The sequence below is a fragment of the Myotis brandtii genome, unplaced genomic scaffold (genome assembly GCF_000412655.1).
Source record: "Myotis brandtii unplaced genomic scaffold, ASM41265v1 scaffold11, whole genome shotgun sequence".
Taxonomy (NCBI): domain Eukaryota; kingdom Metazoa; phylum Chordata; class Mammalia; order Chiroptera; family Vespertilionidae; genus Myotis; species Myotis brandtii.
Genome location: NW_005353752.1, coordinates 14,614 through 40,929, shown reverse-complemented (window position 1 = coordinate 40,929; position 26,316 = coordinate 14,614). Strand labels below are relative to the sequence as shown.

Genomic DNA, 26,316 nt, shown 5'->3' with positions numbered 1-26,316 from the left:
CTGTCCACAAGTTTCAGTTTTATATAGCACATATGAGTGAAATCATATGGTTGTTTCTTATGGCTCAGTAGTATTCCATAGTATATATGTACCACATCTTCTTTTCTTTTTTTTAATCCTCACCCAAGGATATTTTTCATTGGTTTTTAGAGAGAGAAGAAGAAAGAGGGAAAGACAGAGAGAAATGTCGATGTGAGAGCAACATATTGATTGGTTGCCTCCTGCAACAGGGCCCGGGCCAGGGAAGAGCTTGCAACCGAGGTATGTGACCCTGACTGGAATCAAACCCGGGACCCTTTGGTCCGCAGGCCAATGCTCTATCAACTGAGCTGAACTGGCTAGGGCTGTATCACACCTTCTTTATTCAATCCTCCTTAGAAGGACATTTTGGTTGTCTCCATGTCTTGGCCACCGTGAATAATGTTGCAATGAACATAGGTTATGCATATATCATTGCAAATAGATGTTTTTCAGTTTTGGGGGGTAAATACCCAGAAGAGGGATTGTTGGGTCATTTGGTAAGTCTATTCTTAATTTTTTGAGGAACATCCATACTGTTTTCCATAGTGGCTATACCAGTCTACATTCCAACCAGCAGTGAATGATCATTGGTTCCCTTTTCTCCACAACCTCTCCAGCACTTGTTATTACTTGTCTTGTTGATAATAGCCAGTCTAACAGGTGTGACGTGGTATCTCATTGTAGTTTTTCTAATTTTTTATTTGCATTTGCCTAATAGCTAATAAGTTGGACATCTTTTCAAATACCTGTTGACCATGTGTTTTCTTGGGAGAGGTATCTGTTAAGGTCCTCTGCCCTTTTGTTAATTGGCTTATTTTATTTTATTTTTTGGTGTTGAATTGTATGAATTCTTTATAGATTTTGTATATTAATCTCTTGTTGGAGCTGTTGTTTGCAAATATCATCTCCCATTCAGTCAGTGCCTTTTTGTTTTGTTGGTAGTTTCTTTTGCTATGCCAAAGCTTCTTTAGTTTGATAGTCCCATTTATTTTATGTATTTTTTTTTGCCTTTACTTCCCTTGCCTTTGGGGTCAAATTCATAAAATGCTGTTTACATCAGATCCATAAGTTTAGTAACTATGTTTTCTTCTGTGTAATTATTGTTTCAGATCTTATATCTATGCCTTTGATCCACTTTGAATTAATTTTTGTACATGGGAACAAACTGTAATCTAGTTTCATTCTTTTGATATTTAATATTAATAAGATACTAGTTTTAATATCTATGATTATACTGAAGTTAGTTATCTCAATTTCTAAATGAGTATTTTTAAACCATGTTTTCTACCTTTTTAACATCATATTATCACAAACAATTTTACTAAACAAAATATTTTGAAGAATTATTATTAAAGAGATGAATATTTACTGCAATTAAGTAAAAACTGTAACTGATTACTCAATTATTTTCAAAACACTTTAGTATAACTGTGCAAATACATTTTGACTTGTAGTAACAAGGTCATTATGTGGATTTAGTGAAATTTTGACTAACTTTTTAAGAAATCTCACTTATTTAAAGATATACGTCAAAGGAGATTTAGAGATTTATTTCTCCTGACATAGATATTGGTGCAAAGCCTTCAACAAAACTTAGGGAAGAGAGTGATCCTGTCTTGCTTTATAAGATTTTTCTTTCCAACTTTTTTTAAGATTCTCCTTTGCAGGGCTTACAAAAATGGGAGATATACATTATAATTAAATATTTAAACATTCTTTAAAACACCAAATAACCCCCCACTCTCAGTATGCCATCCTGATTTTTTTTATTCTATACTCTTCCAAATTTTGACCTCATCTAGATTTTACTTATTCTAAATGTTGTTGTAATAAAAGGGGCTCCTTTGATTCATGGCACCACACAACAGACACACAATAAATGTCAGCTTAATGAATGCAGGGAGGAACAAAAGAATGGGAAGTTGTACCTTATGTCACCTAATAGACTCTCACCTACGGTTCAACTGGTCTCACATGTAGAAGGATATCCACCTCCTTCTGTATGGTTGATATCTTGGACTCTACAGAGACCAGAATCAAATCTTGGCTCCAACAGCCAACTAAATATGTGATCTTGAGCAAGTTACTGAATGTATCTAAACCTCAGTTTTTTCAACTAGAAATGAAGATACTAATAGTACGTTTATCTTTCAAGTATCATGTTCCTAGCACAATAGCTAATATTTACTGTTTACTATTATTGTGATGTGCCTCATCTAAAACTTTATGCTGGTCAAATAAGACTATATTCCCAAATGTATAAAGATCTTTCTTTCATTAAGATAAATCAAGGTAAAAATAGACTTTTGCTTCCTTTGATATTGTAGAGGCCATATCATTACATCAAATAAGTATATCATAATTTATGCCTGCCTTTAGTTGTTGAATAATTTGAAATACTTTTCAAATTATTTGATAGTATCAAACAATCATATTGATGAACCATTATTATATCTATGTACTAATAATATACTATAATTTATTCTATATGTGAATATATAGATTTTTTCCTTTAAACCATTCCCTTAAGATAAGTTCTCAGGAGTATTAGTGCTGAGCAAAGGGTATGACATTTTGATACTTGTTGGTAAGTGCTAATATACTTCTTTTTCCTTGAATTTCTGATCAGAGCCCATATTTGTCTTACAGTTCAGAGAAAGAGGCACCCAGTAGATATACATTGGAAATATATTACGTGTACAATCCTTTTCTCTACAGAAGCAATGAAGGGGCCCTTGCACCTCTTGGACTGCACATGTATTTACTAAATTCAAAGGAAGTAACATGGCTCACATTCATTAGATGATCCATAAAGACTTGTTTCTTTAGAACAACTTTTTCATCTTATTGGGTTTCTAACCACAGCCTATTGGGGAGCTAGTTGTTCGCATATGAGTAGCAGTTCTCTCTCTCATCCCTAGCTAAGTTTGAGAGATTGACCTTGTAACTTGGCACTGTGAAGTCCCTTTGTACTATAGCCTCACTGAGGATAAATAGCGATTTACTTGGAATCTCACAGCTTCCATTTTGCTCTCATAAAGACATATTTTTATAGAAGGCCGGTGAGCTCACCTGGGGTCACAAAGCATGGCTGGGTTGGTTTGCCACCTACATGAAGCCGGCATCCACCCAGCCTGGCTCAGAGGCTGAGCACCGCCAGGCAGACAGGCTGGTAGCACAGGGTGCACCAGCAGCACAGAGGTGAGCTCACTTAAATCCACAACTGACATTTTTATTGTAGAAACCACCAACACCCCCCGACCCTTTTAAAAGGCAGGCACTACTGATTATAAGTAATATTTCTGCAATTCTTCAATGCAAACACTATCATTTCAGGCTACAAGTATTTAATGTACACACAAGCATAATATGCTTAACAGGTCATAATTTCCTTTCTTTTTTCTGTTTTATACTGGTTTTTGGGTTTTGATTTTCCAATATAGCATCCAAACTCATGATTAACACAAAATAATGAAATATTAACACAAAATGATAAGCCACAGAACACCCATATTTATGATTATGTAAAAATGCATTGCAATTATGTTGATTAGAAAAAAATTTGCATTTCCCTGTAAATAATGAATCCTGAATGTGTGTTAGTTACCACCAAATAAATGAGCTAAATAGTGGCCTTCAAGTATTATTCTCACATTATGTAATTTTATTTACTACTAGAGGCCCGATGCATGAATTCGTGCACGGGTGGGATTCCTTAGGGTAGCCTGTGGGGATCAGGCTGAAACTGACAGTCCACTGCTGCCTGACACTCCTGCCTGCTGCTCCTGCTTATCCCGGCCCTGCTGCACCTGCCATGTGGTGGCACCAGTCAGTCCCGATCGGGAGAAGCTGGTGCCACCACAGTGGTGCTCGCCAGCCATGAGCCCTGCGTCTGGAGCCCATCCCAAAGGGGTTAGGGGGGGTTGGCCAGGACGCGATTGGCCCTCTGGGTAGGCAGTGGGACGCCCTCGCCGGCCCAGGATCTGGATCCATCCCGCTGACATTCATGCCAGTTGTCGGGAACCATCTGGCGGCTGCTTTTATATTGTTTCTTCCTTGCAGTGCGTCTAGGGAAGGGAAGCCAGACGGTCTGTCAGTGCCTAGCCCTAGCCTGTTCTCCAGAGATTGGACCTGCAGGACTACTGAGGGAGTGAGTGGCTGCTGCTGGGATGGGTCGGGCAGCTGAACGGCACTCCTGCTGTGAGAGAACACTGATCACCAGGGGGCAGCTCCTACATTGAGCATCTGCCCCCTGGTGGTCAGTGAGCATCATAGCAACCAGTCAACTGGTCGTTCAGTCATTCGGTCGCTTAGACTTTAGATAGATAGATAGATAGAATAGATAGATAGATAGATAGATAGATAGAAAGAAGATGCCTCTTCAATTATTTTTTATTATAAGAAGTTTAAATTTCCAAACCACCTTTTAATTACAAATATTTTCTAGAAATCTAACTTTAAAAAACAGCTGTTAGCTTTCCATTAGACTGCATATTCAATACACTCAGCCTTTCACCCTCATCACTCATTGAAAAATATAAGTGTTCTATTGGTCAGTCTCAGAAATTTCTAATTTACCTAACATAAAAATTGTATTCAGTAGTTAATGGAAGTGAAATAAGCCAGTATTTTTCTTGTCACTGCCGTTATGTTCTGTTTATACATAGCTTATTTTGCCACATGTTGAAAGAATATGTTCATCAAGGAGAAAAATATATTATTTTTAATGATGTTGGATGTTATTTTAAATATTTCCAGGTGAAAAGCAAGAAAATTTTAGTGTAATTACAGTACAGTTAAAGGCTAAACAATTAACTATACTAGACTCTGAAAGCACATCAGATACATCGATATCTGCAGAGTAGAGTTTTAGAGAAGGAGCCTCATTCATTCTGAATTTGTGATAATCACAGCATGAGTTGAAGTTTGTTTTTTATCCATACTCTGAGCAAATGAATACACATTGCTTGTTATGCTGTTATGTAATGTGACATTTTTATTAAGACCAGTGTAAATGCTTTTTAATTGGCTTGATAATTATGTTGCATTATACAATATTTTAAAAATGCAATTTGGCACATGAATGCCTCTTGAGTCATAATTGCCTGGAAAAATTACGCTTTTTTTTCTTTAAATGAATCCCTAGTATGGACTCATTTGTAAAATCTGGCCAAAGAAACTTAACATTAATTGAATTATGTTTAATTATTTTAAAAAGCTGGCTGCATGCCCATTAGATTGGCTTGTTAAAACACATGAAAAAGAGTTTTAAATATTAATCTGCCTACCAAAAACTATAGTTCCATATCGAAAGCAGTAAAATTTTGTTAGTGACAAAACAGCTTCTATTTAGTAATCTATAAATAAAATTATTTAACCTAAAACTTCCTAAAGCGATTATTTTAAAAAATTCTTTACTGAATAGCATAGTATTAGATGATTTGTATTCTTGCTTTTTGGATAATCCTGAACAATCATAAGAGAGGAAATGAAAGAAATAGTAGAAATATTTGTATCATCAGCAGATTTTAATTCCCTGTGTCAATACGGCATGGGGAAATCATTACGAAGTCACATGATACTTTGAATTTATATGTATATAGTATCTGTGTATAGAAGGCCTGCCTGCTGCTCCATAAAGGCCTTGTACAAGGTTGGCATCTGGAGACTTGGATTTGGGGAGGGTTCCCACTGTCATAACTGGTAAGATAAGAATGGTTCACTCTGTCTGTGCAAGCAGTGTGGCTCACCTGCTTTCCTCCTTCGAGTCTGGAGTTTTGGTTTGTGCCAGATAGAGCCTTCCTATGTGGCTAGCTCCCGGTGTTAACCTTGAGTACTGGTTCTCTAAGAAGCTTTCCTGTTTGGCAACATTTCACATGTGTTGCTGGGATAATGAGTAATCCTGTGTGACCACTCAGACAGTATTCTGGAAGCCTCCCCCTGGATCCCCTGGACTTCTCTCCCCCTGTGGCTTTTCCTTTGCTGATTTTGCCTTGTTTCCTTGCTTATATAGTCCTCACAGCCAGTCATAAAGCTCAGGGGTTAGGTGGGGATTCCCGACCTGGAATCTTATTGGTGATGGCTGTCATGTCTGGACAACGGGGCTCAGCATCGCAGCACCTCAGCAGAGAGGCTGATGTGGTGCCCAGCACTTTCCTCAGCACAATGTTTAAGACACTTTCCTCAAGTCACCCTTAGAGTTTTAGGTTATGGGTTTAGCCCCTATTGTTAATTTAAAGCTTACTTCTTTAGTTTAATTTGCTAATTTCTTTTTTCCTTAAATGTTTTCTAAATCCTCAATGGTTAGTACTGTGCCCCATTTAATAAATGTTGAATTTAATTGAAGAGATCTCCCAATAGTACCTGGGCTCTGGTCTTTCTAGTCCTGTCCTAACCCTGCCCCCCTCCCCCACAGAATTTACTCCCCATACCCCCTGTACCCTGATACACATACTTTGAACTTGCCAGAAGAAATGCCATCTTCAGGGTTTTGTGTATTACTAAGTCCTATTAACAACTCTTAGGAACACCAATGTGTAGATTTATCCACATTTAATAATGATTTTCAATACTTATTATATGCCGAAGTCTGAATCTAAACTCAAATTTACATGTAATAACAGCCTTAATAAATTAAAATGTATTCACATGCTAAATGAATTGACCAGGAATCCTGAAAAATAATTTAAAATAAAAATATTCTCCACCTTTGGTAGCATAAATTTTGTCCATCTTTTACATGTACCCAATGAGTATAGTGTAATTTTCCTATTGAAGGTGCTGCCATTCTAATTTCACTATCATTGGCTGCCATTTAAACAGAGCAGATTCTGCTACTACATAAATTTTAGGGTGCATGGCAAAACCTCATAGTGACAGGAAGCCACTCATACATATGGGTACAGCATGACACAGGGAACACTGTTGCTAAGTCTGTGTCAGTAGGAATTATACAGATGCTCAGCTGAGAAGCCACACGTTCTGAACCTTCATTGATTGCCCTTCAGCTGGGACTGTCATGAACTAATTGGCAAGTTCTGTATTTCTGAAGCCCTAGAAGTTATTTTAAAATGTAAAATATTGCCCTAGCTTGTTTGGATCAGTGGATAGAGCATCGGCCTGCAGACTGAAGGGTCCCAAGGTCGATTCTGGTCAAGGGTACGTGCCCAGGTTGTGAGCTCAATCCCCAGTGTAGGGTGTGCAGGAGGCAGCTTATCAATGATTCTCTCTCATCACTGATGTTTCTATCTCTCTCTCCCTCTCCCTTCCTCTCTAAGATCAATAAAAAAAAAATTAAAATAAATAAAAAATATTTATGAAAATGCTAAAATGTACCTATTTACTTATAGTGAAACCATAACATTTTGTCTAGTTTTATGACAAACTCTATCCTATATAATAAAAGTGTAGTATGCAAATTGTCCCCTCCACCGGGAGTTGTCCGGGAGTTCGACCAGGGGGCGGGACCAGCCAGGGGAGGGGGGGGAGGCCCCAGCTGGCAGCCAGCAGCCGCTAGGGACCCTTCCAGTGCACAAATTTTGTGCACTGGGCCTCTAGTATTGTATATTTAGCAAATAGTGATTTGAAATGTAGTTAACTCACAGCAAGATTAAAAATCTTTTCTGAAAAACTTAAAAAAAAAATCACATTCAAGCACCTAGTAGCCCTTTGAAACCAAGACAATAGACAGTAAGGATGTATAGGGAACCTACCCCAAGATCTCCTGGGTGTGTCCATTGCCCAGCAGGTAGAATGTCTGGCTACTGTGAGATAGCTTGGGGAATCCCTGACAGCAGATTTTTTCAGAGAATGTATATGTCTTAGACCAGCATGGGTGGTGAGCCAGCACTAGACTAGGAATGCTTGTGATTGGTCTACAACCAGATTACTGTGGAAATGGAAAGTATTTAAATATTTTTACAGAAATTTGACACCGAATGTCATCCAAATATGTATCTCTAATAATTCATTGTTACTATATTTTACAAAAGTATTGCTCTGTGATCGACTGGGACTTTCTAAATGGGCTTTCACCACAGATAGTTTAGGAATGCTTGTTAAGAATTCCATTTCCTCAACCTCAGCATAAGCCATTGGAACCCAAATCTCTGGGAATGGGGACAAGTCCAGGACTCTGCGTTTTAACAAGCTGTCCAGACCATTCACTTCAGTCTGAAGTGTGAGAACTGCTTTAGGAAGAGGAACAACAAACTGACTGACACTTTAGAATCAGAATTGCAGAGAGCAGCTAGGATATAGATGCTTGCAGTCCCCATGGATGAGTAGCCATTGCCATTGCCACTCAGAACCGCCTGGGGAAACAGACTTCCTCCAAGCCTTTTCACTGCCACCTGCAGGCAAGTTGTAAAACTGCACTCGTGGGCAATGTGTAGGACTGACCACAGGCCAGAGCCAGGGCGGGGAGGGCAGCCAGTGCAGGGGGGCCATGTCCAAGAACTTGTTCCCTAGCTGTGATTAGGAAATGCCGAAGCTCTTCTCTCTCCACAGACACAGGTCCTGTGCCCTCATTGAGAGAAAGCATACACATCACACGGGTTCTTGTTTGTTGCAGGTTGAAAGTGGGAATAAAGGAGAATTTAATTTTCCCTGGGCACATGGCATTCTCATTTGCTGTGTCAGTTCTTTATAGATGATTTTGTGAGGAATAGAAAAATGATCATAGAGCAGTAACTGCTTCTCAGAGGTGAGACTTCATCGCCTGCGCAGTGCGTGGGCTCAGAATAGTGCCCACTCCCCTCCACGACTTCAGGAAGAAGAGGCTGTCCTAGCTGTGGTGGGTCCCTCTGGGCCCCATCTGAGTGCCTGTCACTTTCTGCCAGCCCTAGGAAGGGGCCACAGTGGGGCAGCAGGAAGAGAAGGAGGAAACCGCTAGGACTGAGAGGAACTGGGGGTTTTAACCTTGCCCTTGAGAACAACTGCTTCATCAAATTTGAAGCAACTCACCTTCTCTTTGTTAGGAATGTGCTTTACTCTCAGCCACAACACAGGACTGTGGCTCTCAGCTCACATCTTCAGAGTCTTCCAAGCAAGTACCGTTGTCCTTCGGCAGTAGCACCCCTTCTTCCATTTCCCTCTCACCCCTTGTCTGCAGGCCGCCCTTTTAGGATCGAGCCTCCCCTCCCTGGGCAAGCTTTCTGCATCTTCTGGGCAAAACAGGGCCCTTCTCTCTTCTCTCCTGGTGTCTCTTAGGCAGGACTTTCTCTGGTTGTGGGGATTTTCATGGTGCAAACAGGGCTGATTAATTAGAAATATGGTTATCCTCTGCAAACAAATATGGCCTCTAACTGTGTCACTTTGCTTTTTCCATGGCAGGGATATCTTTGTAATGAAAGGAGTGTGCACATTTTTTTAATGTTTAAAGGGTGTTAACAAGGTGTCTCTAGGAAAAGAAAGCCTGGTGGCCTAGACCACAAACTCCGTTTGCTTAGTGATATTTGGGGTTACAGCTCTCTATTTGAACAGTAAAACAAAGAAATTAAAACAACTTCAGTACTGACAGTTTCAGTGAAAAAAATAATTTTAATATGAATTTCAAGCTCTCTGTTTACAACTCCATTTCTTCTCATTCAAACAGCTATTTTATATTAATTTATAATCAAGCAGTTATTTTATAATCAGTTTTATGTAACGTGTTTCTTTGGAACATAGCAGTTCTATTGCAAATTAGGTGGGACCTGAGGGTAGACTCTGATACCTGATAGTCTGACTTGCGGGATGCAGATCTGTCACTCACTAGATTGTGGTCTCTAAGTTTAGTAACTTTGTGTTTTAATTTCAGTCCCACACTAATCAACTGCACAAGTATATATATACTAGTATTACATCTTTTTTTTTAATCCTCACCCAAGGATATGTATTTTTTAATTTTAGAGAGAGAGGGAGGGAGAGAGAGAGAGGAAAACATTGATGTGAGAGACAAGCATCAATCAGTTGCCTCCATATGTGCCCTGACTGGGAATCGAACCCACAACTTTTTGGTGTAGGGGATGACTCTCCAACCACTTGAGACACTGGCCAGGGCTGCTAGTATAATATCTTTAAATATAAGTGATTATATATCTTAATGATTTCAGAGAAAAAGGGAGAGGGAGAGAGAGATAGAAACATCAATGATGAGAGAAAATCATTGATCGGTTGCCTCCTACATGCCCCACACTGAGAATCGAGTCCACAACCCGGGCATGTGCCCTGACCAGGAATCAAACTGTGATCTCCTGGTTCATTGGTCAATTTTCAACCACTGAGCCACACAAGCCAGGCTAGTATTACATCTTCATATGCCCCACACCCATGAACCAGTATACCCAATCACTGGAAGTGGGAAGCCTGCAGAGCAATGTTTTTTGGTCACCATCATTCCCCACCACCCTGCCAACAGGAACTTCCCACATGGAGTTCATCGGGTTCCATTTTCTTTCCACCTCAGGAATCCTCCTCATGATGTCCTTGTGCAGTGAGGTGCACGTGTACGAATACCTCCCGTCCGTCAGGCAGACGGAGCTGTGCCACTACCACGAGCTGTACTACGACGCGGCCTGCACACTCGGGGCCTACCACCCCCTGCTCTACGAGAAGCTGCTGGTGCAGCGCCTGAACACTGGCGCCCAAGGGGACCTGCACCGCAAGGGCAAGGTGGTTCTGCCAGGGCTGCGGGCTGTGCACTGCCCCACCTCCAACTCTTGAAAAGGGACTCTGGGGAACCAATGTGCAATAAGTACTACTGTTGTGCTCTAAGTCACAAAAGAATACTTGAACATATATTTTAGGCAATGTAGTCTTGAGTCTTTAAACTGCAATTTAGTGAGGGCCTCGAGAATTCTTCTCTTTTTAAGCCCTTGAGTATTTATTGCTGCTTTGAATATAGTAATGGAATTGAAAGGGGGAAAAAGACCAAGAAAGATGCACAAAAAAGAATAGCTGGGAGAAAAGAAAATGTATAACAAAACTGCTAAGCTTTTTCCACGCTGTGGGCACAGCTTATCAGGGCTGATGTCAGTAACAGGGCTGATGCCTGCAACACGTCTAACACTAAAAAAAGGTTTATACCTGGAAGCACGAACATTGAGGCAAGTGTTTGCAGCATTGAGTGTCACTTGTGTGGACATTCATCAGAAAAGATTCTAGAGTTTATGACGAATATCTGACTTGCCACTCAGCTGTGTTTATTTTAACATCAGGAATCTAGGATTCCTGTGAGGTGCCTGTGTTTCCAAACCATTGCATTCGCCATCTGTGCTTCCTGTGGCCACGAGTGATTTGCTCTGTGTCAAGACACATTTCTGAAACTATAGAGCATCCATGTCAAGCAGGCCAAGAACAGTCCAGCCTAGAATAGCACACAGAGGAGACATGTAGTTTTCCTCCAGGATTTTCTTATCAACTGGGAGTATCCCCCATATGGAAGGAGCAGCACTGGTGAGTAGCACAGAGTAACGAGGCTGCAGGGTAGCCCTGCATGGGATGTTTCCTGGCCCCAGCGCTCTGCCTTGGACCTTCTCACCGGCCAGCCCTCCCCATGGCCTTCCTAGTCATACACAGGACAGTGAGGACACACCTATGGGAGAGGGCGCCTTCCAACCCAGAAGGCGGGGTTTTGGAGCAGTAACCCCCTGCTACTGGGATGCACATCTTTGTCTTTTATGAGGATTTCTTGCAGGTTAGTATCAGCTGTTGGAAACCTGATACTAATTCTTCCTACAGATGGACGGATGGACGTTTAGGAATCCCATCCTCATTTTCACAGATGTGTTTTATGTCAGCAACATAACAAAGCCATATAGTTAAATAAGATGGTGTGAAAGCGTGGCTCTTTAGCAGCAAGGAAAACATGTATCTGCTTCAGGGGAAAGACGGTTGGAGGGGAAATGGTCACCCAATGCATTGGCTATATTCAGTTTTTGTTTTACTTAATCTAAACTTTGGTCACTCATACATTGAAAAAAAGATTTTGATATGAACATAGTTAAACAGAAACATTTGAAATACTTTAATTAAACATGGTATTATTTCAATATGCAACCAAAACATATTTCACTGGTCTGTTTGGCACTTCTTTGCAATGACTGCAGCAGTTTAATTAAGTGCATTCCCCCTCGAGAATGTGTGCATGGCAGGAGGTTTTATGGAAAGTTTTTTTGTTCCAGATTGCTTTTTCCTGAGCCCTCTCAGTACTGCTTTCTTGAGCAAGAGTGATTTACAGAAACAGATGACTATTTGGCTCATCTCAGCAGAAATCCAAGTGGATAGCAGACTCCTCTAGACATCTTTACTGTAATAGTGAAGTAACTGAAAGTTTAATGTGGCAGTGCCATGAAAGTCCCTGTGAGAGCTTCGTTTCTGTATCCATGAGAAGGGGTGGGTAATTTTGTTCTGCACATTAGCTTATGTCTGAGTAGACCTGATCAAGTGCTTTCTTCCTTATTTCCTGAAAGAGCTCAGTCTTGTCCCATGTCTAGTGGGTCATGGGTTCAGTGATGCTGGATGCTGGTGAGGTAGCGCTGGCGCGGAGAGCAGTCCTCTTGCAGCCCTGATCCCAGCCCCCTGGCTCTGCCCTCACATGCAGGGAATGGAGGTTCCCCAGTCGTCCTCATGAGCCCTCACCACATCCCGTCACCAGGACAACCCCCTTGGATGACTGGAGAGGTTGGTTAGAGGAAAATGTATTGGGTCAATGTAAATACTCAAGTTCCAAAGCCCCAGAAAACACTTCAAAGATTTTTTAAATTGCATTATGTTGTAACGCATATACTTTTAAAAAGTGCTTTCTAGCTCACTGAAATGATAAGAAAGACTGAAGGATATAGAGGAAGTTTAATTAAAATCTTTGAATTTATTATGGTCTTGACTCTTGGGAATCACGATTTGTTAAACATTCCAAAAATGTGGTACACATATTAATATAGCATGGACTGGGCATTCTTCAATTTAGAAGTTTAAATTGTTTAGCCTCTCAAAATATTAGGCAGTTGGAGTTAGCATGATGACTGCTTCGAGGATTAGCCAAATGGGTCTTAAGTGCAGTATTTGGCCAGACATTGATTAAGTCCTTACAGGCTACATATGAACTGCAGTAAAGCACACAGGCCTTTTGTGGCATATTTGATAATAAACGGTGCCCCACTGCATTTTTTCCAAGTCCTGCCCCTTCTAAACCCTCCATCCTCCTCTGTTAAAGGACGCTGATCAAGTCCCCATAGTGCAATCCGAGGCCACTGGTCCCTTGTTGCACTCTCAGGATGAACAAGGTCACATTGCTATTGATATTTCATGATATTTTTCACTTGATCTTTTTTTGGTTTTGTTGTTGTAATCACAAAGAAACAACTGTTGGCAAAGGATGACAACTCACCTTCATCTAGATTCTCCCTAACTCCTTTCACCAGTCCCTCCAGGTGTGAGGGTAAGGTCTAGCAGGTAGAGCGCTCTGTCTCCATGGAAGACAGTGCTGGCCCTGTGAGTCTGACCCTCCCCTCAGTCAGTTCAGCGCTGCTTTTCTCAAGAAATAACCCTTTTCGGTGGCAGCACTTCCATCACAGAATTAACCAGGTCCCACTGGGCCACCTTAGGTGGGATCAATCTCACATGTGCCATGGTATGTGACGGGAGAATTTTGTATGTAGGTGGGGTCAGCCTCATATGCATCATGGCATGTGATGGGAGAATTTTGTATGTAGGTGGGGTCAGCTTCACACACGTCATGGTATGTGATGTCTGCACAGATGACTGGATTCAGGTCTCCGGAGACACATGGCACAGTGCATGTTTGGGCTGGTGGCCAAAGTCACCTGGCTCATTTCTGCTTAGCTATGGAAAGAAACGGGAGAGGAAGTGGGAGGATTATGGAGAAATACATGACTGAATATATAGGCCAATAGCCTCTGCATATACTCTACCACACTATCTGTGTGACTTCTCACATTCTGATAGTTTAGAACTCTACCCAGTGGTTGCACAGCTGGTAAAGGCAGCTACATTTAGAAATGAATTGCTTGCATAAAATGTGCCCGAGTTCAAATTTGTTTTTATACTCTGGATATTTCCATTGTGAAAAATATTCTGCATGTTTTTTGTCACTGGGACTTTACACAATTGGGAAATGAAAGGTATTTCTGTTAATTCAAGGATAAAATGTAAGTGCTGGTTCTTGTTTTATTGAATGAGTGAAGCCTTTTAGTAAGAAAAAATAATCCAGCATATTTCTCTACAAGTTTGGGCCAGTGGAATTTAAAGAATTAGTTCTCACTCTTGTTATAAAAGTGTGCATATGAATATAGTTATATAATTGTATATACACATATCTACATACATGGTTGGATATATATTGTCTTTTTTCATCAAACTTTATTTCTGAAACCTTTGTAATACATTCTATTTTAATTATGAAAACACTAGTTGTTTTTTTTGTTGTTGTTGTTGTTTTTTGCTAATCCTCACCCGAGGATATTTTTCCATTGATTTTTTTTTTTTAAGAGAGTGGAAGGGAGCGGGAAGTGGAAGGGAGGGGGAAAGACAGAGAGAGAGAAACATCTATGTGAGAGCGACACATCAATTGGTTGCCTCCCACACATGCCCCGACCAGGGCCGGGGATTGAGCCTGCAACCAAGGTATTTGCCCTTGACTGGAATCAAACCCTTGACCCTTCAGTTTGTGGGCCAATGCTCTAACCACTGAGCAACTGACTAGGGCACAAACACCAAGTTTTTAAGAGAAGGAAGCAAATGTTATTTGTCCTTCTGTTAAAAAAAATTAGTCTTCCACACACTCATACTTTACACATCCTGGCTACATTAAAAAGTATAGTGGACATATTTAAACATCACTGTGAAGGTGAACCCACAACCTGAAGACAGCCTAATGTCACTCTGAAGTTTGATAAGAAGTTGACAACTAATGGCTTTTACAAGATTCAGGGAAGAAACATTTATTGGTTCTATGGAAAAGAATCTTCTCATTAGGTAGGTTTCAAACAAATTAACTGTACTGGTAGCATTAAGACGTAACATTTATAATATCACACATTCTGTTTATCCTAGATAAACTTAGGAAACTTTTCTGGTGGAAACCAGTGAACTTTTTTAACAGCGTTGGGACTTTTTTTTGTATGACAATTTTTAAATGAAATGTGTGCTCTTCAAACTAAGGCTTGAGGTTTCCAGGGGTTACATTTTAAAGGTGTTTGTACACATTTTAAGGTTTTGATATTTTCTATTTTGGTTTTGTATATTTTTATGTATACACAATGTACAGACTTCTTCTTGTAAATAAAACATTTTTTCAATTGTCTAGGAATTTCTCTGTTTTCATTTGTAGAAGTTGCACATGCAGATGAGTGAGTGGCAAATAATGAGCCATCCTAGAAAAAAGGCAGGAAGCTGAAATCTGATTAGAAGTTGTGGAAGAAGCAACAACATCATGCCTCCAACTATGAGCATCACACCGGGCTTCCTCCAGGGCCTAACACCATAGCGCAGGGGAGCAGTTGCAGCAAAGCCAAGCAGAAAAGGCAAGGATAGACTATCATATCCTGATGTTGACTTCACCCAGCATTGTGATTAATTTGTTGCCTTGGGGGACTTTCCCAGTTCCACAGGGCTTTACATCAAAATTTAAATAAGTTATTAGAGGGGAGCCTGTAGGCAGCGAATTCACCTCCATCCACTGCAATGTCAAATTAGCCTTGCTATTTTCATACTTGCCGTGCGAGTGGAAAGTCAGTTGATTAGGCTCCTAAAAAGAAATTCCCGGGCATTTGTGCTTTTGGGTTAGAATATGAAGGAATCCTTGAAGGGGAGCGTGGGTGTTTGATGTGAGGACTGATGCGAGCAGCTGGCCATTCAGAGAATCACAGAGGACTACCCCACCTTCTCGTTATCGCCATCTTTCTTTTCCTAGAAGATGACTGCTTGCTTTTACATAATTAAAACCCAGGCTTCGTTGGGCTGGTTAGGGAAGGACCTGAGATGGAACTCTTAAAGGAAGCTGCTCCGCACTCGGAGAGCAGCCAGCAGCTGGGAGGGCCTGCCCTGGGACCTGGGCCCCTGGGCCCCTGGATTGCACAGATGCACAGCCTCTGCATTCAAATGGAAGTACCCGAGGCAGCACTTAAAGACATAAAGGAGGAGCAAGGGGAAGGAGGTGGGGTGAAGAAAAGGATATGGAAAAGGAAGGCTGCAGTGAGAAAGAGTAAGAAATGAATGCCATTTGCATGTCAAATTCATTAATTCAGAAACCAAACTGCCTCATATTAAAGTCTCATCTGTTGACCCAGCTCTATACACTGAAGTCTGTGCTCAATAAACCCTGGTACACAGACCTGGCAGGGACATCAGGTATAAGATGCACCCTTCTTTTTGCGTAATTACCGAGAAAACTGCTGTAATTGAACTGTAATGTAAGTCTTACACCTGTGGACAAAAGGGGCCACATGCTGATCTGACAAGCTCCGGGGAGGCCTGCCTGGCAGTCTTGCAAATTCAGAGACCTAAAATAACCACAGAGAATGCCCTGAAATTAAACTTTAACTGAAAGCAGTTATGGTGGGCAGTTATGTCCTAGGCCGGTATCTTCACTGACAAGGTCAACCTTTACCTTAACTGAGCCTATCTGTCTTTTTGCATCTATGATAACATACCCTTGAAGTGTCTGGGTAACTTGTAACTTCCCTTTTTCTGGACCCTATGGGGCACAACTAAATGTGCTGGGCGCCAGGACAGATACCACAAATTCCTTCATTATCATGTTAATTGTTCCTGCACCCACCTAAGTATGTGTCCATCATTTTACTTTTTATCCAATCCCAGGGGTTCCCCCCACTCCCCACCCCCCGCTTATTTTTATCCCACCTCCTTAATCTATCACCAATGAAATTCATGTAACCCACCTATGTCCCTCCTTTGATTGCAATGTATAAATACAGATGTAACCCGCCATTCTCCGGAGCATTATCTCAATCTGTTGAGGTTCTGCTTCCTGGCAAATGTCAACAGTTTGGCTCAAATAAACTCACAAAAATTCTTTACAAGTTTCAATGGTTTTTTTTTTTTTACGTTAACACACAGCACTAGCCCTCCGCTGGCTCTTCTTTGCCTGTTGCAGGGGCAGCAAATCATGACCCGTAGCCTGTTTTGATACATAAAAGTATTACTGGCAAGCAGCCATACTCATTTGTTTCCATGTTGTCTATGACTACCACATAAAAGGCACAGTCCAGCTGTGGTGACAGAGACCTTAGAGCCCCCCAAGCTTAAAATATGTATTACCTGGCCCTTCACAGAAAAAGTGTGCCAACGCTGAGTACCATTTAGGCAAGCCTTAAGGTAGTGTGCGTATAGACCTCACAAAACCACTGTCCAGGTGGATAGTTATCTTAGCTCCAGGGAAGTTGGGTCAGAGAAGTTAAGTTAGGTAATTCATCAGCCTGCAGTTGGTCACACATCTAGGAAATGACAAGGCCAAGCTTGCAGTCCTTGACTGCCTTCAGCGCTTACTCTTGGGACCAGTAAACTAGGCTTTTGAAAACAGCCCCTCCCTGAGGTACTACTCCAATACTCAAAAATCCCATAATCCAGCTCAGCTTTGGAGGATAATCATACTTTTATATTTTTAAGTTTTGAAATTTATGGAAATTAAAAGAGGACTCAGGCTTTTCAAGTTTTCTAAATTCCCAGAACATTGAAATGTATCTGAACTACATGTGTCAGTCAAGTACAATTTTTATCTTGTTACTGGAAGCCAGTCACTGTTTGCCACAGCAGGATGTAGAGTACTGCTGAGATGGCTTAGAGAAAGCAGGCACGGCTCCTTGGATATTCATCAGCTCTCTCCCAGCTGCTGTCCTCACTAAACGGTATCATGCTGGAGGAAAAAAACAGTGCTGATGTTGAAAAATGCAATACAAGCTGAGAAACTGATCACAAAAGTCAAAGTAAGAGAAAAATCAATACCTTTCAAAAATACATCTTCTTGTCATTGCTGACTTCCGATATTCACAAGATTGGATTTAGAATAGCAGCATGCCCCGTGGCTATTTTGAAAACAATGCTGACACAAGAGATTGGGGAGCATTCTCTGAACTGCTCTTACTCTCATTTAGGATAGCTGTTTGAGAGAGCTCAGGGGGCCCTGGACACACTAGAGGAAGACCTGCAGAGGCCCTGGTGGCCCTGGGGCCCCAGCAGGGGAAGAGCCAGCAGCAGTTGCTGCTGCTGCCCCCTGTAGGGCTCAGAGAGTGAGTCTCAGAGCTGGTGTCTGGAGGACTCTCAAATGTACTACGGAGGAGGGTTGTGTAAGAAATGTGACTCCATTTTTTTCCATAATTAAACTTAATTTTTATCTCAAATTCTCTTTCCAACACAAGGTAAAATCTATCCTAGTTCATTGAATCTAAGACATCAGGTATAAGATGCACCCTTCTTTTTGCATCAATACAGAGAAAACTGCTGTTAATTGAACTGTAATGTGAGTCTTACACCTCACTTAGGGGCACACTATCAAACACGCTGCCACAAGCTGTTACAGAATTTACCAGGTGACAGAAAAGTACTCAGGAGTACCAGAGTTACAGGAAAAACCCATTTATTTTCAGATGTTCCACATGTACTAGTACAGTGACTCAGGGGAGACTGTTTCTCTCCAAATCTTGAGCAAACCAATATGGAGGAAGCTCTCCCTTTATACCCTTTTGGTTTCTTTGTCCCCCAAATATGGATGAGACTTCTGGACCTTTTTCAGACTTTGCAAAAAGCCCCATGTGTTGGAATGGGGGCTGTGAGACCACACCTAAAAGCCTGGCCTGGAGCCAGTGCTGACAACCCCTCTGGGGGTTGTGTATTGTTCATGGTTTATGACCTCTGTAAAATGGGAGTTCTTAGGTAAACAGGTCTTGCAAAATCAGATAATTAAGGAAGGGTCAGTGACTAGACTATAGGCTAACAGGAATGTGCATTAGGTTACTGGCACAGCTTCAGATTGCTAGTCCCCCCAAAATGTCTCATTTTCCCAATCATAGCCACACGTGGGTATCAAACACTTGGAATGTGGCTCCTCAGAATTGAGATGTGAAGTGTAAAAGTATTCCCTGGATTTCTAGGAACTATTATGAAAAGATGAATGTAAAATATCTGCATAATTTTGTTATATTGATGACAAGTTGAAATGATATTTTAGATATATTGGTTTAAATAAAAATATATTATTAAAATTAATTTCACCTGTTCCTTTTTACATTTTTAACATGCTTACTAGAAGATTTAAAATGTTTTCTTTGCTCATATATTTCCAGTAAACAATAGTGACATAAAAACATAATGTTTCTTTTAAAAGCTTTTAGATTTATTTAGACACAAAATTTTATTACATGTCACCCTTGTATATAGGGCATTCTTAAAACATTCATATTCAATGAATCTTCTGAATCACTTTTTTTGTGAGTCATTAATTTCTTTTTTTTCCCATCCAAAATTGCCCTTGCACCCTCAGAAGCAATAGTGATACAGCACTTTTTAAACAGTGCTGTACTGCTGTCTCCAGGATTTTCTCCTAAGCTGTGGGCACATTGTGCAATTTCTATGTCCAAGTACTCTTTAATAAATTCCTCAGACTGCTAACTGGCCGGTAGTGAAGGCAACATGCATTTCAACCTCAGAGGTAATAAAATGTGAAGAAAAAATAGATCTTGTTAATGAAAAATGATATTTCTAATCTAGCTTGGGTTTAAGCCCATTCTTCCTCCAGAGGTGTGTTTAAATTCTGAACTGCAGAGAAACCCTTCTGACATGAGAGAGTAAGGCCTTTCAGAGGCCAATCCTCCATGAAAGCAACAAGAACACTGGCAGAAATTATTGAAATCAAATTTTTTTCAGACATTAAGACATTAACTAAAGGCTTGCAACAATCCAAGGAGTGTTTGTTTTAACAAATGGTTAACTCTTAGGAAGATCAGTGAGCCTCGGGCATTTTAACTTGCTCTTCTCATCATTATCTCCAGTAAGGCTCGGACAACAGCTACACACATACGGCAGCTGGAAGCCCAAAGTGCTGGCAGCCACTGAGGGGTCCAAACGGCAAATGAGCTTCCTGAGACCCTCAGAGAACTATCACTATTGATCTCACTGAAAGCTCCATTACTGGAGCCTGTAGTAGTTATTTCACCTGTTTCAGAGGCATTTGGGACTAACAGCCCTACCCTTAGGGTATTTGTTGAAAATAACCAGCAACAATTGTTTAACACTGGATCTGTTTGAGACAATTGTATCAGTTGGGGCTAACAAGAGGCTGACCAAAACTTTTATAAGCAAAAACTGGGAATGAGATGTCTGTAGCAGGCTTTAAAAGCTCTGATAATTCCCGTGAATCCGAAAGGCCATTCAGGGATGTGTGCTTGCCCAGAAAATTCCTGAGAAGGCCCTACGCTCTCACATCTGGCCAACCTGAGTCATACTGAAGAGGGGCTTCAGCATACACCTGGACTCTACACAAAGCCAGCTGCCTGGTGGTCAAGGCATTTAAGGAAACCCCTCTTCAGTCATCAGCTGGAAACCAAGCTGATGGAGCAGAAAATTTGAGGGCCACATATGATGAGTAACACAGAATTTACTAAACACACAAATAGCAAAAACAAGTCCCCATGGAAAAGGGGGGAGAATCTGACTTCCAGAATCACCATATTGTTTAAAATGTCCTGTTTTCAATAAAAATTATGAGATATAAAGTGAAACTGTAGTGCAAATACAGGAGAAAATGTCCACGAAGAAAACAGGTTTTGGACTTACTAGATAAAATCTTTGTCAGCTATTATAAATATGTACAGAAAACTAAAGATAACAGTGTCTAGCTGAAGCATTCATCTTATATAAAAACTGCTGTTTGGAATTTTAACCCTGCTATTTTGGCTTCTGTAAATACTTGCTTGCTTAAATAATAAGGAAAATAAGACTACTCCCATTTCAGAGAGGCCATAAACTATACCCTAGATAGAGTTGGCAGTGCTGGCACCAGGCCAGGCCTTGAGATATGGTCTCATGGCCCCTTTCCAGCATGCAGGCCTTCTTTCTCAGAAGGCCCGGAAATCTCATTCCAAATTTTAGAGACAAAGAGCTAGAAAAAGTATAAATAGAAAAATTTTCCTCCATGTTGGGAGGCTCAGAATTTGAAAGACACATTTTTCTCTGGACCTGTGCATAATTGTTCCACTTCTATAGGAACGTATGCACAGGTGACCCAGAGTGCCTCATTTGGATATACCAATACAGACGTCAAAGGGTACTTACTATTAATTAACATGGCCGAGCTTAACCAAAAACTAAGAAGAGAGAAGACACAGGGGACAAACAATGCAAGAAATCACACAGGTTTATTTACCAGAGAGCTGATGGGTTTCAGTCCTTGGCAGGCCACCTGGAGACACTCGCTGACAGAGACACACAGAGGTCGTCAAATACGCCGCGGCAGGAGCTCGGTCTCTTGACTCGAAGAGAGACCTCTAACAGTCTGGGCTCAGAAGCAGAGCAGGAACGGCAGTTTCCAGGGGGAAGGAGAACGTCCTGTCTGTGGAGGGCAGACAAGCGTCTGACTGCTGCTGTGAGAGTCCTTCTTTTATGCCCCATGGGTGGGCTTCTTCAGTGTCTCATATCAGTGTGCTCCGGTGGCCTTCTGGGCTTATCAGGATACACACGCAGGAAGTTACAAGTTGTTTGTCAGGAGTTACAAGTTATTTGTCAGGAGTTAACACGCAGGGCATTACAAGTTGTTTACACGCAGGGAGTTACAAGTTACTTATCAGGGTCTCACACACACACACACACACACACACAAATTAAGTTCCTCTTCTAAGTAAAGTTTAAAATTCACTCTAATAAAAAAATAAAATTTGATTATGCTATCTTAAACTAACTAAACGTATTACTATAACAATAATCATAATTAAAATGTAACTCCCTTTCTCTAAACATGGCTTGGTTTTTCTCCAGTCTTCTGTAACATAGCTAGGCCAGTGGTTGAGTGTCTACCTATGAACCAGGAGGTCATGGTTTGATTCCTGGTCAGGGCACCTGTCCGGGTTTCGGGCTTGCTCCCCAGTGGGGGGTGTGTAGGAGGCAGCCAGTCAATGATTCTCATCATTGATGTTTCTATCTCTCTCTCCCTCTCTCGTCCTCTCTGAAATAAATAAAAATTTATTTAAAAATGAAAATAAAGATAACCATATCTAAATAATAAAAATGTGAGAGCAATTTTTCACAAATTAGAGAATAGCAATAAAAATATAGATATTATAAAAAGAACCAAATATAAATTTTGGAGTATAATACCTGAAGTGAAAAAATTGCTAAAGGGGCTTAAAAGCAGATTTTTACAGGAAGAATAAATAATTAGTGAATTTAAAAATATATACATTTGACTTCATCAAATTAAAAACTCTTGTGCTTCAATGGACACCAAGAAAGTGAAAAGATAAACCACAAAAAGGATTTGAATAGCTATTTCTACAAAGATATACAAATGGAATTATGCCCATGAAAAATGCTCAACATCATTAGTCACTAGGGAAATGCTGATCAAAACCACAGTGTGATACCACTTCACACCCATCAGAATGGCTATCATTAAAAAACAGACAAGTGCTAGTGAGAATGTAGTGGAATTGGAATCCTTATCCATTGCTAGTGGGAATATAAAATGGTGTATCTGCTTAGGAAAAGTTTGGCAATTCCTCTGATTAAAGCTACAGTGACCCAAAGACTTCAGTAATTTCATCCTATGTATATACCTGTGGTAGGTTGAAGAATTGCCTCTAAAGATCTCTGTATCTTAATATCTGGAACTTGTGACTATGTTTTGTTAAATGGCAAAAGGTATCAACATTGCAAATGAAATTAACCTTACTAATCAGCTGAGCTTAAAATCGGAAGATTATCCTGGAAGTTGTGGGTGGACATAATGCAATCATAGGGGGGATTAAAAGGATTAGAGGAAGGTATGAACAAGGAGAACCAGAGAGAGGCTGTGTGCAAAGCTCTTTCCAAAGTTTTTGTCTTTGATGGTGAAAGAAGAGAGCCGAGAGCCAGAGAGCCTGGGCAGCCTCTAAAGCCGGACACGGTCAGGAGTGGAGTGTCCAGTGAGGAAGGAAGCTCTGCACACCTTGATTTTAGTCCAGTGAGCTCCATTTCAGACTTCTCAACTGCAGAACTGTAAGGCAATACATCCTTAAGTCACTAGTTATGGTAATTTGTTGTAGCAGCCATAAAAAAACTCATGCAAAACCCCAAATAATTATAAACGTATATCCACACAAAAATTTGTACATGAATGACCATAGCAACCTTATTCACAATAGCCAAAGAGTAGAAATAATTCAAATGTCCATACTGATAAATTAATAAAGAAAATGTTGTAGATCCACACAATGGAAAATTTTTGCCACAAAAAAGAATGAAGTAATATATGCTACAACATGGATGAACCTTAAAAACAATGTGTTAAGTAAAAGAAGTCAGTCACAGAAGAATAAATATTGTATGTTTTCATGTGTATGAAATATCCAGAATTAGGCAAACCCATAGAGACAGAAAGAAGATTAGTGGTCCTAGAGGCTGCGGCGAGGGGAAATAGGGACTGACCACATGGGTATGGGGCTCCTTCTTGGGGGATGGAGATGTTCTGGAATTAGACAGTGGCAATGGTTGCACAGCCTGTGAATATTCAAAAACACTGAATTGTACACATAAAGGATGAATTGTGTGGTATGTGAATCACAGCTCAACAACGTATAAGTAAATATACTCAATTTTATTTCTAAAAATTATACTCAAATGTATTGATACTTAAAAAATGCAACCAAAGTTTTATTAAAATCTTCAGCTATGAGAGGAGCGGCTGCTTATGGTGTGTGAGGCCCCAGGATGAAGTTTCTGGTCCTCATCCATCGCCCGTCCAGGCTGAAATGTCCTCATTGCCAATTAGTGTCCAACTAAAGGCCAGTCCAGCAGATCTGCTGCTTCCTCGCTTCCTGCAGTCTTGAGGCTTCGGGACTGGTTCTCCCACAAACTGCTTCCTCATCCCCAGCTGTGTTGCTGGGACACTGGGACCCAGGCTCCTGGCTGGGTGCTTAGAGTCGGGGTTGCTGTCTGTGCCCCTGGTGGTGGCCAGTGCTGACACCCACTGCCCCCTGCAGTTCCCTAGGTCAAGCAAGTCCTGCATTCTCCCTGGAGGTCTTCAAACCCACCTGGGAGTTCTCTCACCACCCTGACCTTGGACTTAGCCTAGGGTGGTTCTGGGCCCACCAGCATCTAACTCTTGATTCCTCTCCAGCTTTCTCTCACCTTGGAGAAGCTTTAGCCAATTTGGACACATAAAAACTGTGATAACGTAGTCACATAGTCTTCCAAATATTTGTCTTAAAACTGAACTGTGGGCAATGAAAGTCTACCTTTGTATTTTATAGTAATACTAGAGGTCTGGTGCATGAAATTTGTGCACTTTAGGGGTCCCTCAGCCTGGCCTGCCCCCTCTCGTAGTCCAGGAACCCTCAGGGGATGTCTGACTGACAGCTTAGGCCCACTCCCTAAGCTGTCAGTTGGACATCCTTAGCGCTTGCCAGCCATGAGCCCAGCTTCTGGCTGAGCAGTGCTCCCCCTGTGAGAGCACACTGACCACCAGGGGGCAGCTCCTGCATTGAGCATCTGCCCCCTGGTGGTCAGTGCACGTCATAGCGACCGGTCGTTCCACTGTTCAATCGATTTGCATATTAGCCTTTTATTATATAGGAGGATTCCTTCTCTAAGGAGTGATGGTAACTTGTCTGAACTCCCTAAACTGAGGACAAAGCCAAGGGCATTAGGGATTATGGGGGGAGAACCTTAAATTACAATTTCATGGCATCCTCACCACATACCAAATTTGCAAGTTGGCCAAGTTGTGAGCAAGATGCAATCAGAAACTCATGGTTGGGCACTTGCTCTTATCTACATTGTGCTTTAACTTAATGATTCTTCCACACCTGAAGGTTTTTGTGAAACTTTAAAATAATGATATGCTAATATCATCTCATATTCTAAAAAAATTTTCTTTCTGCCTTTCAATGCACTCAATGTAAAATTATAACTGTATGCATACCTCAAGAACAGTAAAACAAATTGCTGGGCTAAGAACAAGAATTTATTCCTTAGGTTTGCAATTTACCTTCCTATGCTACTTTTGTCATTTGCTGGCATCATTAGCAGGCAAACAATATCCAGTGCCAAAGGTTTAAAAGAAAAATGGAGATAACACATTTTACATTGAGGGAAGTCTATCAATATACACAGTTTCCCTTGCAAATTAGGGAATGACTGCGATATTAGCAAAACAGGTTGTTGCTGAAACCACTCCCAAATATCAGATCAGCCCCACAAGGTGTTTAGCTGACATCCTTCCACATTGTGAAAAGGGTCAGGGGCTCTGCCGACTTTAGGCCCTTCTGTTCTCCGTGGGTTTCAGAGCCTCCCACACAGCTCTCTGGTGCCCACAGGGTGAGAGGGCAGGGTTTGCAGGATTACCTGGGGCATTTTAGGGGCCATTCCTCAAGATGGTGTCTGTTACTTCTGCCCACAGTCCCAGGACCTGAAGCCATCACGTGTCCTTCCAAATCGCAGGGGCCTGGGAGCCTGCCTCGCTGTGTGCCAGCAGGAGAAGAGAGGCATCTTCTGCCCACAGTCCCAGGACCTGAAGCCATCACGTGCCCTTGCCAAATCGCAGGGGCCTGGGAGCCTGCCTAGCTGTGTGCCAGCAGGAGAAGAGAGGCACCGCAATCTCTCTTCCTCAACAGCAATTCATTTAAATTGGGCAACCAGCTTTTTGAGGATCAGAACTTTAGGAATATACCAGTCGTTTAAGAAACACTGACTACACCCAAAGGGCCAAGCAGAACAGACAGAAAAGAAACTATGAAGACTCCATGGATTAAGAAGCCAAGTGAAATAGCCAGCAAAGAGGAAGTTCTGGGTCAAAAGGAGAGCTCAGGGAAATACTTTAGGGAGAGAGCCTGTACCTTGACATTGGGAGCTCAGCAAGCGTGCACTAACCACGTGGAGGTGAATGAGTGACTGCCACGCTGAGCAGCACCAGAGGCATGAGGGCCTAGGGGCAGTATGCCTGGTACCTTCCACATGGAGAAAGGCACAGAGCACTTTCAAAGAAAAATGTTCGTCTGGACCCCACTGCTAACTCAAAATCTCCTCAATATTATAACACTGTGATGTGCTCCACTACCAGGTAAAAGCTCTGCATGACTACAGCTTTCA

The 26,316-nt window shown here is 41.3% G+C and overlaps 1 protein-coding gene across 1 annotated transcript in view; it reads left to right on the top strand.

Annotated features, from left to right (window-relative positions):
• ST6GAL2 (ST6 beta-galactosamide alpha-2,6-sialyltranferase 2) overlaps nucleotides 1-14,464 on the top strand; it is a 95,546-nt gene extending 81,082 nt beyond the window's left edge. Inside the window, exon 7 of the mRNA XM_005857297.2 lies at nucleotides 10,469-14,464. Within this exon, the coding sequence (XP_005857359.1) occupies nucleotides 10,469-10,725 (257 nt within the window). The 3' untranslated portion in view covers nucleotides 10,726-14,464. The remainder of the gene's footprint in view (nucleotides 1-10,468) is intronic.
• The last annotated feature ends 11,852 nt before the right edge of the window (nucleotides 14,465-26,316 follow it).